We start from the raw sequence: 12,022 nt of genomic DNA on the forward strand, positions 1-12,022 counted from the left end.
TGGGGGGCCCCCGGCCCGAAAAAAAAAAAAAAAAAAAAAAAAAGTCAGCATTTGAGCAAAGAATTATTATCCTGCATCCTTGGTAGCATCTATTACATTTCCCCCGAAGTCTCATCAGGCCCTTTCCCTGCATATTACTTTTACATGACAAATGCTTCATGAAAGTTACAGATATCATTGACTTATTTTCTTTCTAATATGAATTTTTCAGTTTTTAAGATAAACACTTATTATGAGTTAGATTTTGATATGTCTTAAATAATGCATATTATATTTTAGAAAGTTATAAGTTGGTGTTAAGTAAACATTTTACATCTGCATGTGAAGTGGATGCTTTGGTCCACTCAGCCATGAAATGAGAATACCAAATTGGCTGTGTTTAATTAGTCTTCTCATGTTTTTTCCTAACTATTCATGAAACAGTCAGATGACATAACAAACTGTGAAAGCTGGCACTAGTTGGGACTGAATTACTTGAAAACTATCTACTTAACAGTGACACAGGAAATAATACTTTATTTTTTCCAGGGGCCAAACTCCATGAAAACTATTTTTTCATTCCCAAGCATCTAAATCATTGAAAACCTGAAAGGTTCAAAAGTTAAATGAGTTTTGACGTGCAATATTTTAATTTTATTGCCATCAAAAGTTCCGTGGCAATTTAATCAGAACAAAACATTTCTCTTTAATTTAGCACAGGCCTTCCCTTTATTTCAAAACTTTTTTTTTTAACTCACTGTCAGACTTTCTGTTGTAAAATATGTGTGACATTCTTTGTGTAATTGAAACTTATGAAAAAATAAAATAAGTATTAAGAGGAGGTGTGTTTGCTATAATATTCCCAGTACTTGGGAATATTAAAGCTGCTAAAATAGGTAGATTTAAGATCTGATGTTTTGCTAAACCTGATCATTTTTACAGTAGTAAAAAACTAGAATTCTAACCATAGATTTAGACATTGCTGGAAAATGGGTTTATGAGTTCTTTCCCTTCCAGGGGGCAGTTTAGTTGGCAATTCAGTATTTGTTTTGTATACAAGCCTTAGCTCCATCTGAACCCTAAGCACCCTGAGGGGCTGTCTCATAGTTAATTGTATGCTGGTGTCTTCTAGGGTGCCCTGCCCACAGTGGCAGGCCTCTACAGATTTTCTGCCCAGGTGCTCCGGGGGAGGGTGGAGTGCTTGCATAGACCCAAGGGTGACCCTCAGCAGCTTACCTCAGACCAAGAAGCCTGAAATGTCTTTGGAGTCTTATATATTATACTAAAATCCATGTATATTTTGCTTTCTACCTTACAGTATGTGTGTTTGTATTAATATTTTTCCGTCCCAAGTTGTTGAGTAAAATCAATGTTCCTCAAAGATTCACTGTATCCATTCTGTGACTTTGTGTAGCTCAGCCTAGCAAGTTGTTTCATACCACCCACCACACTTCCCCTGGGGGCATCGCTCAGTTTCACAAGGTATTGGGTGTCATTGAACACCTGATAGGAAGGATATAAAAGATTTTTTCTTCTCAAGGTGCCTACATTTTAGTTGGAAGCTAGGTGATATTTGCAGCCTGTCTATCTAAAGTATTTTCAATGAACAGATCTCTTGGGAATTTATATGCAGCTGAATATTTTAAAAATACATTCCATTTAAAATTTTTTCCTCAAAGAATACCTATGATATTGAGTTCATTTTATTTTTTAAAAGATTCTAAAAATAAAATATTCATATTATCAAAACTAGAATTCTATCAGTTTTTAAGATAGCAAAAGTCATTCTTTTAGGCAAAGAAAATGGCAAAAACTAGTATTAAAATATGTCATGTTAAATGTAATAGAAATTAATTGTGACAGTTTTAAGTAAAATTCATTTGAGTTAATCATGTTAAATATGTAATAATTTGGGGCTAAGTGAAGGTGTATTACAACAAACTCTGTCACAGTAGAGATCAACCGTGTATGTGCTTTATTCTAGATTTTAAAGAAAAGTGAGCTCTAAGTTAATCAACACATCAGATGTTAGGATTCTTTAAAAAAATTAAAAACCATGTATTCAATTATTGTGTATATAAATTTTATATTATGACTATCCTTTGATATGAATGTCATTATTAATTATCTTTATTTCTTTTTTTATTTAGAAAGCACAACATCAGGAAGTATGTTTGAAAGAAATACAGCATAGTCTTGAAAAGTCGGAGAATCAAAATGAGAGTATTAAGAATTATTTACAGTTTCTTAAAACTTCTTATGTAACAATGTTTGGATAAATTGTTGGATTTATTTTCTATAAGCAATAGGTTTTTACTATGAGTCTAAAAAGTAATTAGATAAAAATTAAATATACTATCTGTTGCTATATTTTATGATTTATGGGTGGTACTATTAGGGTTTTTATGTAAAGATTTTTGAAACATAATTTATTATCCAGTTGAAACTTTAAAACAAGATACATGTTAGTATTCCTTTTTTGCTGGATAATCTTCACTTAGCTCTGGATTAATATCTATTTAATTTATTTTGGTTTTTGGAATATTTTACACACAGAAAAGAAGCCAGAATCATTCTTTGTAGCAACCATTCAAGTGAATTTGTAATAAACCTAGGCCAATTATGAGCCAAATACATGATTTTAAATAATGTATATAACTGTTTTACATTATGGTGCTGTATATTTATATATTAATATAATAAAGGAAAATATTCTGTATATTATTTTTAATAATGATATAATTGCATACTTTCTAAAGATACCAAAGGTCTCAGTGTACTTAATATTGTTTCAAATATGCTGAGATGCCATTATAATTCCTGTGAGGTTTTAAATATAGAATTTTAAGTCATGGCTACTAAATGCCAACTGATGGTAACAGGTGAAAATATGTTGGCATGCATTGTTTCTTTATAAAGAATAGGCATTTAGGTTCTCCTATAAATTCATAGTCTCTTTTGTTCTTCATCTTATGTTAGTGATTGTCTGATATTATTAGTGTAGACATTCTGAAACCCCTGAGTTAAGTGAAAGATGAAAGGGGAATAACTTGTCCCACCCCTACCCATGGCCAACTCACGTGGGATGATCAAAATAAACACTCTTAATCCCAGGAAGCTTTAGAATAAGGTGTTTGTTATTGGGATGACATAGAAGAGCTACCAAGAACATGTTCTCTGTAACCTCCTAGCCTATGTGTCAAGGCAAGATACTCTAAAAGGGGATGGATGTAATTGACAAGGGATCAAGTAGTAGTGACTCCTCTCAGAGAAAGGCTTGAGAGCTGTTTATTCAAAGAACACTCAGGTCTCAAAAGATTGTTCAAAGAGGCAAGTTGTGTACTACACAGTCCAGCCTATGAACAGAGCTTAGTCCCCCCAAGGTGTTTTATCCACTTCTGACCAGAAATGGGGGCCTGCTTATCTCTGGTCCCCTCACTCCTAAGACTGCCATATCATCTGCCGGGGCTTACTTCCCTGTGACCCAAATAGCAAAATACAGTAATTTCAGAAACTGGCCACATTTCTTTCCCAGCAATTGCCAACAATATTAGAGTTGCCTTTTAATTTTAAATCATAGTACTTGTGGTACTAAAACACATGCTTGACCCTTGTGGTCCTTTCTTCATCTCCTAAGGCAAAGACAGCCTTAGGAAATACTCACGTGAAAGAAAACTAAGGTTCTTGAGTATATCCCACTAGACTGTGAACTCTTTAAGGGCAGAACTGTATCTTATTTATGATTCTGTTTCAGCCACCACATAATACCTGATATGGATACTCAGTTGATGTTTGTGAATAGGTAGATAGATGGGTGTTAAGAGAGGGAGGTATTCATATTCCTCCCTTAGATATGACAAAATGTAAGCATAGAGGGATTAACTTCTGTGGCTGTGATATAAGCAGCAGCATCGCTGTTATTTATTGAGTACTAGTCTGTGCCAAAGTTCTGAGTGTAGTACATGTATTAATTCATTTAATCTTTATGTCTGATGAGAAAGGTGCTATTAATTAGGTTTACTCTTCAGGAAACCAAAACACAGAAAAGTTAAGTAACTTGTACAAGGTCACACAGCTAGTAAGTAGCAGGCATCCAGAGTCTCTGCTCTTAACTATGACCGTACTACCTTCATGTATATTTCATAAATAAAGGTAATGGTTTCTTTTAACAATCATGCATTGCTTCATCGATGAACACTTTCTCTTTTTTATATTTTTAATTTTTATCAAAGTAATTTGTGCATATGACGTTTAAAAATTGGTCCCCACAATATTTCAGCTGGACTGTGGAAGGAAAAGACTTACTGCAAAGTCCCTAAGGTTAGTACTCAGATGCTAGTGACACAGAATAACAAAGGAAGTTTGTGGGAGCCAGGAGAACTGTAACAGTCTCTGTGCTTAATGTTTCCATGTGAAACATTAAGCACAGACATTCTGCTCTTCTGACGTTTGAACCAAACTCAGCGTCAGGTTCAGAGTCAGTCCCCTGGAGTCCCCAAGTAGTGTTTGCTTCCAACGTCCCATCATCCCAAAAAGCCCTTGTTCCCACAGCACTAACAGGCTGGCAGGATATTCTCTTTATCCTTGATACTCAGGGCCTCATGACTTTCTTAAGTTCTAAAAGTTTCCTTCCATTATTTATGGGATTATTACCTCTCCACATGTTCCTTTCCTCTTCCTTGATTTGTCTCCTGGATCTGACCTCCACACAGCTTACCTTTTCCCTCAGGGTATCTGTCACTGGGTTTCTTGTGAGGTATTTCTTCCACCTGATTTTTCTAACCACTTACATGGTTCTCAAGGGCAGTCATTCTCTTTTTCTGTTGGGTACTGAATTTCTAAATAAGAAGTCAGGATTGATTTTTAGTTCCCGTAAGTGTTGGGGTTTTTCTCGTTTTTTTGTTTTTCAGCACTGTAATTCCATTCTATGTTCATTAAAATTCTCTTGTTTCTTCCATTGGTCCTACCTCAGCAACCATCTCCTGTTTCTGTTGTGTTGGCCATCTTTCTTTCCGAGAGCAAGAGCCGTAAGTGAGTTTTAATTTTCCTTGCCTGCTCATGGTTGTGTTTCCCTCAGTACCTGCCAGCAGCCAGCCTTGCACATTTCTGGGGCAGTATCAAACTAAGTGGTGAAAGGCATGATGGCTTCAATACTCATGGGCCTGAAACCTCTTACCCTCTGCTGCGGTGCTGTGAGCAGCCATTCTGCTCCCAGACTTTTTCAGTCACAAGTATCAGTGTTTTTCCAACTACCAGTAATGGAAGCACTTTACTCCACTGAAGAGTCTCCTTCGAGGTTTTCTGGGGTCAGCAAGTTTGTTGCAGAAACAAGTGAAGTTCACGTTGGAGGGGAGCCCCAGGCAGTATCTGTACCTGGAGCAATGTGCAGCACTTTAAAGAATGAATTCAGTCTATATCTACTGGCCTGAGATTTGTGCATGATTTTTATTTTTAGGGTAAAAAAATCACAGAATTTTGTATTAGGTATGATTCCCTTTTTGTAATCAAAACAAGCATCTCTCCATTTGTGTATATAAGTTCACATATGTTGGTATGGGCATGGAGGAAGGTGTAGAAAAGCCTACATGCCTTGGTAGGGGTGGAGGAAGTAGTAGTAACTTTTCACTTATTCTGATGAGATTATATTTCAGTTGTTTTTTCTAGTCAAATAATAATTTAAAGGTTGAAGGACAGGCATAATAGGTATAGAGTGGAAGAAGAGTAGGCTTGGTGAGAGGTTATGGCCTGAGAATGGAATACTGGAATTTGCTTTTCAGAGGTGGAGTAATTTGGGACAAGGAGAAAGTGGAGAGAATCCTGCTTGAGGAGGAGCTGGAGGTCACTGGAGTCCAGGATGTTGAGCTGAGCAGCCTTGGGTGTGAAGCTTTCTGGGATGAAGAAGGCGTTGGGTAGAGCTGAAGGACAAGCATCCTGGTTAAATGTGAGTGGATGAGTAATGACTCCAGGGAGGAATGAAGCCTTGAAACTCTTATCGGTGGTTTCTGATTGGATTTAGAATAAAATCCAGAGTCCTCAACATGACCCTCAAGGCCCTGCATGTCCTGGCCCTCACATTCATGGCCGTAAGGCCTTGTCCCCCTCCTCAGTGTAATTATGTTTCATATTTGTCTCACTAGATTTTAACCCTTATGAGGATTTACTGTTCTGTAGCCTATAGCTAACACAGTGCCTGGCACGTAACAGGCACTTAAGTACGTATTTGTTGGATGGACAGATAGATGATGGGTTAGTGATATTGCCACTAGATCTGATCTTCAAAGTAGGGAGAGGGGATTTGCCTACTAAAGGGAAATTATATGGAGTCTGGGAGAATGAGTAGCTTTCATTCCTGAGGGCTGCAAGGGAAGCAGTTTCCTAGGTGAGGGGTCAGGTTTCTGTTCAGGCAGAGGTAGAGACTGAAGAGACTAGGATGTAGAGACCTTGTTTATAATCAGATATGCTTTCCAGAGGCCACAGTGGAAAATGGGAGGGAGCTGGTATTGGGAGTCAGGAAGGTATTCAATAGAATGGGTTCACTTAATAGCTGTTTGCTTCAGATAATTTAACTGGAATTTCTCTCTTTTTTTCCTGTCTAAGAATTAATTTAAAAATCCCATATGTTGTCTTCTTTTCTTTTGATGCTACTGAATTGGGAATTGATTAAATCCCAAGTGTAACTTAGTAGTTTTGATTTATTTAACATTACAACTAGTTGCAGTACTTTCAGATAACACACACACACGCAAATGCACACACAAACATTTAAAAATAATATTTTCCTTGAAATTTAAGATTTCCTTAAAATGTTAAAGTTTAGTCTTATTTTTAAAAATAACTTTCGTATCTTTCTTCTTTTCTTCTTATGTAGGCATAGTTTGGGGTGGGCACTGGAGGGAAGAACTGTTAGGAGCCCTTTATATCTAGTTTGTTATTAGTAGATGAAAATATTGCCAATTGATTATTGCTAAAACTATAAAAAGTAAACCTGTGATTAACTATCATACATTATTTGATTAGAAACATTTTAATTATATACTGTGAATGCTTTTGGCAAGCTTAAAGTTTATTTTTTGCAGCTTTTTAGTAAAATAGATATCTTTCCCTATCACTTAAAAAAAAGAACTAACTAAAGAGGACATCTAAACCCAAGGTGGTAAGATATGTGTAAATGGTCCTTAAGTAAAAATAAATAATTTCATCTTAATAATTAAACGTCTTGAATAATAAAATAATAAAACTTCTTGAATGTTACCTGAATGTAATATTACCTAAAACCTTTTTATTTTTAAAAGATTTGTTTTCACTTCTACAGATAAGCACACTTAATTACCTTAAAACTATATAAATTTTCATTTCTATGCTAGAAGTCTATCTTGGCTTTTACTATTTTGAACTTATCTTACTTGAAAAATTGTATTTTAACCTTTCTGATAGTATCCATGAAGATGAAAACTATCAGAAGTTGAAGCATCTTAAGAAACAGGAATTGTAATTTCTAATGATCTGATTCATGCTAAAACTCCAAGCATAACACTTGAGGGTAAAACAGACACAAAGATTTCTATACTTTCTTTTTCCTGCCCAACATATAGAGAGCTGTTACAAATTAATAAAATATAAAGGTCCATCAGATAAAATGGCCAAAGGATAAAAACAGACAACTCATAAAATAAGAATTACTAATGACCAATAAACATTTTTACAAGATGTTCAGATTTATTAGTAAAGAACTGTAAATGAAAACGAATCTTTTTTCCCTACAGTAATTTAAAAGGGGTAATCCTAGTATTGACAAGATAGGGTCACATGAGAATGATCACGCACTACCAATAAACTTACTGTCCCATTACCTCTGGATACATCATAATAATTATTGCTCCATTGTTGCATAGTTGTTTCCATGTTTCTGCAGTGAATATCATCATCATGTACAATTCATTGCCTGCATCGAGTTATGACTTTAAGACAAATGCCCAGATGTGAATTATTGTATCAAATGCCATGAGAAATTTCAAGGTTCTTGAAACACAGAATTGTTCATGCCATTTGCTACAATAATCTGCAATTTAGCCATTTGTCCTGGAGTAACAATTCAATGCTGGCAGAACTACTTCTGTTATGCCATTCCACTGCTTAGCCAGTGCCTGGCATCTAGTAAAAACAAATCTTCTCATTCGACATTAAAATGAATATAAATTTGGTCACATCATCTGTCGATTTAGTTATAACTGTCAAGTAGAAATGTGAACATGCTTTGAAAATTATATGGAATTCTGTAATTGTAAATATTAATATTTGTTCATAATTTTAGAAGGCTATATTTTTATTTTTCACTAATATTTAGTTGTTAGCAGTTTAAGTAATACCTGAAGCTGGTGTTTATTCTCCCACATCTCTATTTATTGTATTATCCATTTGTATTAAAATTTTCTTTTGTTGTTAAAAGTCAGGTTAGGTTGTAGTTAGTATAAAATGAATTCCAGATATGAATTTTCATTGGAGTTATATAAACTAGTTTCTACTTCTCTGTGAATTGCCTTTTCACTTTCTTAATTAGGACTTGCTGATCAGTATTTTTGTTTGGTCTTTTAATTCTACGTGAAGTTTATTAAGATGTTAACTAACCAGTCTTTTAAAATAAATATCAATAATATTTGTGGTCATGAGGGGTTTAGTCATATCTCTGGTTCTTTTTTCCCCCTCCTTCATTTACTTTGGAACTGCCTGAGTAACAGATTTTTTTTTTATTAACATTGTGTTAGTTTAAGGTGTACAACTTTTTTTTTTTTAATAAATTTATTTATTTATTTATGGCTGTGTTGGGTCTTCGTTGCTGTGCGCGGGCTTTCTCTAGTTGCGGCGAGCGGGGGCTACTCTTTGTTATGGTGTGCGGGCTTTTCATTGTGGCAGCTTCTCGTTGTGGAGCACGGGCTCTAGGCGCACAAGCTTCAGTAGTTGTGGCATGTGGGCTCAGTAGTTGTGGCTTGTGGGCTCTAGAGCGCAGGCTCAGTAGTTGTGGTGCACAAGCTTAGTTGTTCTGCAGCATATGGGATCTTCCTGGACCAAGGATCAGACCTGTGTTCCCTGCATTAGCGGGCGGATTCTTAACGGCTGTGCCACCAAGGAAGTCCAGATTTTTTTTTTTAATTGAAGTGTAATTGACCTATAAACGATGTTACTTCCAGGTATACAACATAATGATTTGATATTTCTATACATTATAAAATGATCACCACAATAAGTCTACTTACCATCTGTCACCATACAGAATTATTACAATATTACTGACTGTATTCCCCATGTTGTACATTCCATCCCCATGACTCATTTATTTTGTAACTGGAAGTTTGTCCTTCTTAATCAGAGTTTAAAATTTTTTTTCCCACATCTTTTTGGGAGTATGAATGCTTTACAATGTGTTAGTTTCTGCTGTGCAACAAAGTGAATCAGCTATACATATACATATATCCCCATATCCCCTCCCTCTTGAGCCTCCCTCCCACCCTCCCTATCCCATCCCTCTAGGTTGTCACAAAGCACTGAGCTGATCTCCCTGTGCTGTGCAGCAGCTTCCCAATAGCCATCCATTTTACATTTGGTAGTATATATATGTCAGTGCTACTCTTGCACTTCATCCCAGGTTCCCCTTCCCCCCCGCCATGCCCTCAAGTCTGTTCTTTACGTGTGCGTCTTTATTCCTGCCCTGGCACTAGATTCATCAGTACCGCTTTTTAAAATTCCATATATATGCGTTAGCATACGGTATTTGTTTTTCTCTTTCTGACTTACTTCACTCTGTATGACAGATTCTAGGTTGTGTTAGTATTCTCCAGAAAAACAATATATATGGTATTGGCTCATGTGATTATGTATGGAGACTGAAAAGTCCCATGATCTGCTGTCTGCAGGCTGGAGTCCTGGGAATGCCAGTGGCATTCCTCAAAGGCCTGAGAGCCAGTGGTATAGATTCCAGTCTGAGTCTAAAGGCCTGAAAGCCAAGAGTGCTGAGGGCAAAAGAAGATTGATGTCCCAGCTCATGTAGTCAGGCAAAGAGCCAGTGAATCCTCCCTTCCTCCACTGTTTTTGTTCTGTTCTGGCCCTCAATGGATTGGATGATGCCCACCTACGCTGGAGAGGACAGTCTGCTTTATATATGCGCTCTGGATATGGAATTTCCCTCTAAGCACTGGTTATCTGTATCCCACAAGGTTTGGTATATCATATCTTCATTATCATTCAGTTTAAAATAATTTTAGATTTCTATTTTGACTTAATATTTAATCCATGGATTATTTATGAATGTAATCCTAGTTTCCAGGCAGTTGGTTATTTTCTGCTTATCTAATTTCTAACTTCCTAACACATGGAGATGTTTCAGATATCTTTCTATAGTTGGTTTCCAGTTAAATTCTTTTGTGGTTAGAGAATGTACCTTGAATGGTTTCAGTCCTTTGAAGTTTGTTTTGATTTGTTTTAGGTCAAATTAGTTGATAGTATTTTTCAGGTCTTCTTATATTCTTAGCTATTTTCTGTCTACTTGTTTCAATTACTGAAAGAGTTGTATTAAAGTCCCCACCTATAATTGGGAATTTGCCTGTTTTTCCTTTCAGTTTGATCAGTTTTTGCATTACATATTTTGAAGCTCTATTGTTAAGTGTATATACAAGTAGGCTTGTTATATCTTGTTGAATTGACAGTTAATATTATATAATGTCCCTCTTTATCTTTGATAATATTCATTGTTCTAAAGTCTACCTTGTTTCGTATTAATAGAGCCACTCCAGCTTTCTTTTGATTAGTGATCGCATGCTATATTTACTTTTAATACTTTTATTTTAGGCTATCTATGCCTTTATATTTAAAGGAATTTTCTTGTAGATAGCAATATGACAGTCTCTGCTTTTTAATTGAGGTGTTTAGACGATTTGCTTTTAATATAATTAATAATATGGTTGAATTTAAATCTACCATCTTGCTAATTTTCTAATTGTCCCATTTGTTTAGTTTCCTTTTTCTCTCTTTTCCTTCCATCTTTTGGATTAATTAAATATTGTTTTACTATTTAATTTGTATCTCCACTATTGGCTTATTAGTTTTTTGTTTTTTTGTTTTAGCAGTTTAAAACATACATCTTTAAGTCCTTACAGTCTACCTTCACGTAATAACATAACACTTTACCTATAACCTAAGAACTTTAAAATGGTATAATTTCATTGTCTCTCTCCCATCCATTTTGCTATTATTGTTATAACATTTTACTCCTGTATTTGCTATAAACCTCACAATACATTGTTACTATATTTGCTTTGACAGTTATCTTTCAAAGTGATTAAAAATAAGAAAAAATGTGTTTTATGTTTACCCTCATTCTTACCATTTCTGGCACTTTTTATTTCTTTTTTTTTGATCCATTTTTCCAGTTGGTATCATACTCCTTATGTCTGAAAAACCCTTTAATGTGTTTTGCAGTGTAATTCTGTTAGAAGTAAGGTCTCCCACTTTATCTTTTTCTGGAAAAAAATATTTAGTCTTCATTTTGAAAGATATTTTCACTTTGCATAGAATTTTAGGTTGACTTTTGTTTTTCTTTAATTTCTCTAATGGAATTCGTTGTCTTCTGATTTCCATAACTTCTGACAAGAAGTACAGTGTCAATCCTGTCTTTGTCTCTGCATTGATTCTTGTTTTTTTTTTCCCCACCCCGCTACTTTCAAGATTTTCTCTTTATCTTTGATTTTCTATAGTTTAACTATGATGTGTCTAGATTTTTCCTTTTTATTTTATTTTTAAAAAATCATCCTTAGTGTTCTCTAGGCTTCTTAGATCTTGGAGGGTTTTTGTCTTTCATTAATTTCAGAAAATTTTTAGCCATTGCGTTTTCAAACGTTCCTCCTGCTTTGTTCTCTCTTTCTCCTCATTCTGGGACTCTCATTTCATGTATGTTAGACTTTTGATATTGTCCCACAGGTCTTGGATGCTCTGTCTTCTCTTTCTCTCCCTCTCTTTCTCTCCCTCCCTCCCTCCCTTCCTTTCTCCCCCCCCC

General features: G+C 35.3%; 1 protein-coding gene across 2 annotated transcripts in view; it reads left to right on the forward strand.

Annotated features, from left to right (window-relative positions):
• The window catches only part of ODF2L (outer dense fiber of sperm tails 2 like), a 54,063-nt gene that overhangs the window by 33,415 nt on the left and 8,626 nt on the right, over positions 1–12,022 (forward strand). The window contains exons 16-17 of one of the 2 annotated variants that reach the window (XR_003006276.1): positions 2,130–5,006; positions 5,757–5,920. Coding sequence is in view for 1 of the 2 variants with exons in the window: in XM_024767867.1 (XP_024623635.1) it covers positions 2,130–2,258 (129 nt within the window). In the remaining variant the exon portion in view is untranslated. Of the gene's footprint in view, positions 1–2,129; positions 5,701–5,756; positions 5,921–12,022 lie in introns of those variants that run through there. The other variant, XM_024767867.1, reaches the window with a different exon arrangement.

Source organism: Neophocaena asiaeorientalis, unplaced genomic scaffold (genome assembly GCF_003031525.2).
Source record: "Neophocaena asiaeorientalis asiaeorientalis breed wild unplaced genomic scaffold, Neophocaena_asiaeorientalis_V1.1 scaffold546, whole genome shotgun sequence".
Classification (NCBI taxonomy): domain Eukaryota; kingdom Metazoa; phylum Chordata; class Mammalia; order Artiodactyla; family Phocoenidae; genus Neophocaena; species Neophocaena asiaeorientalis.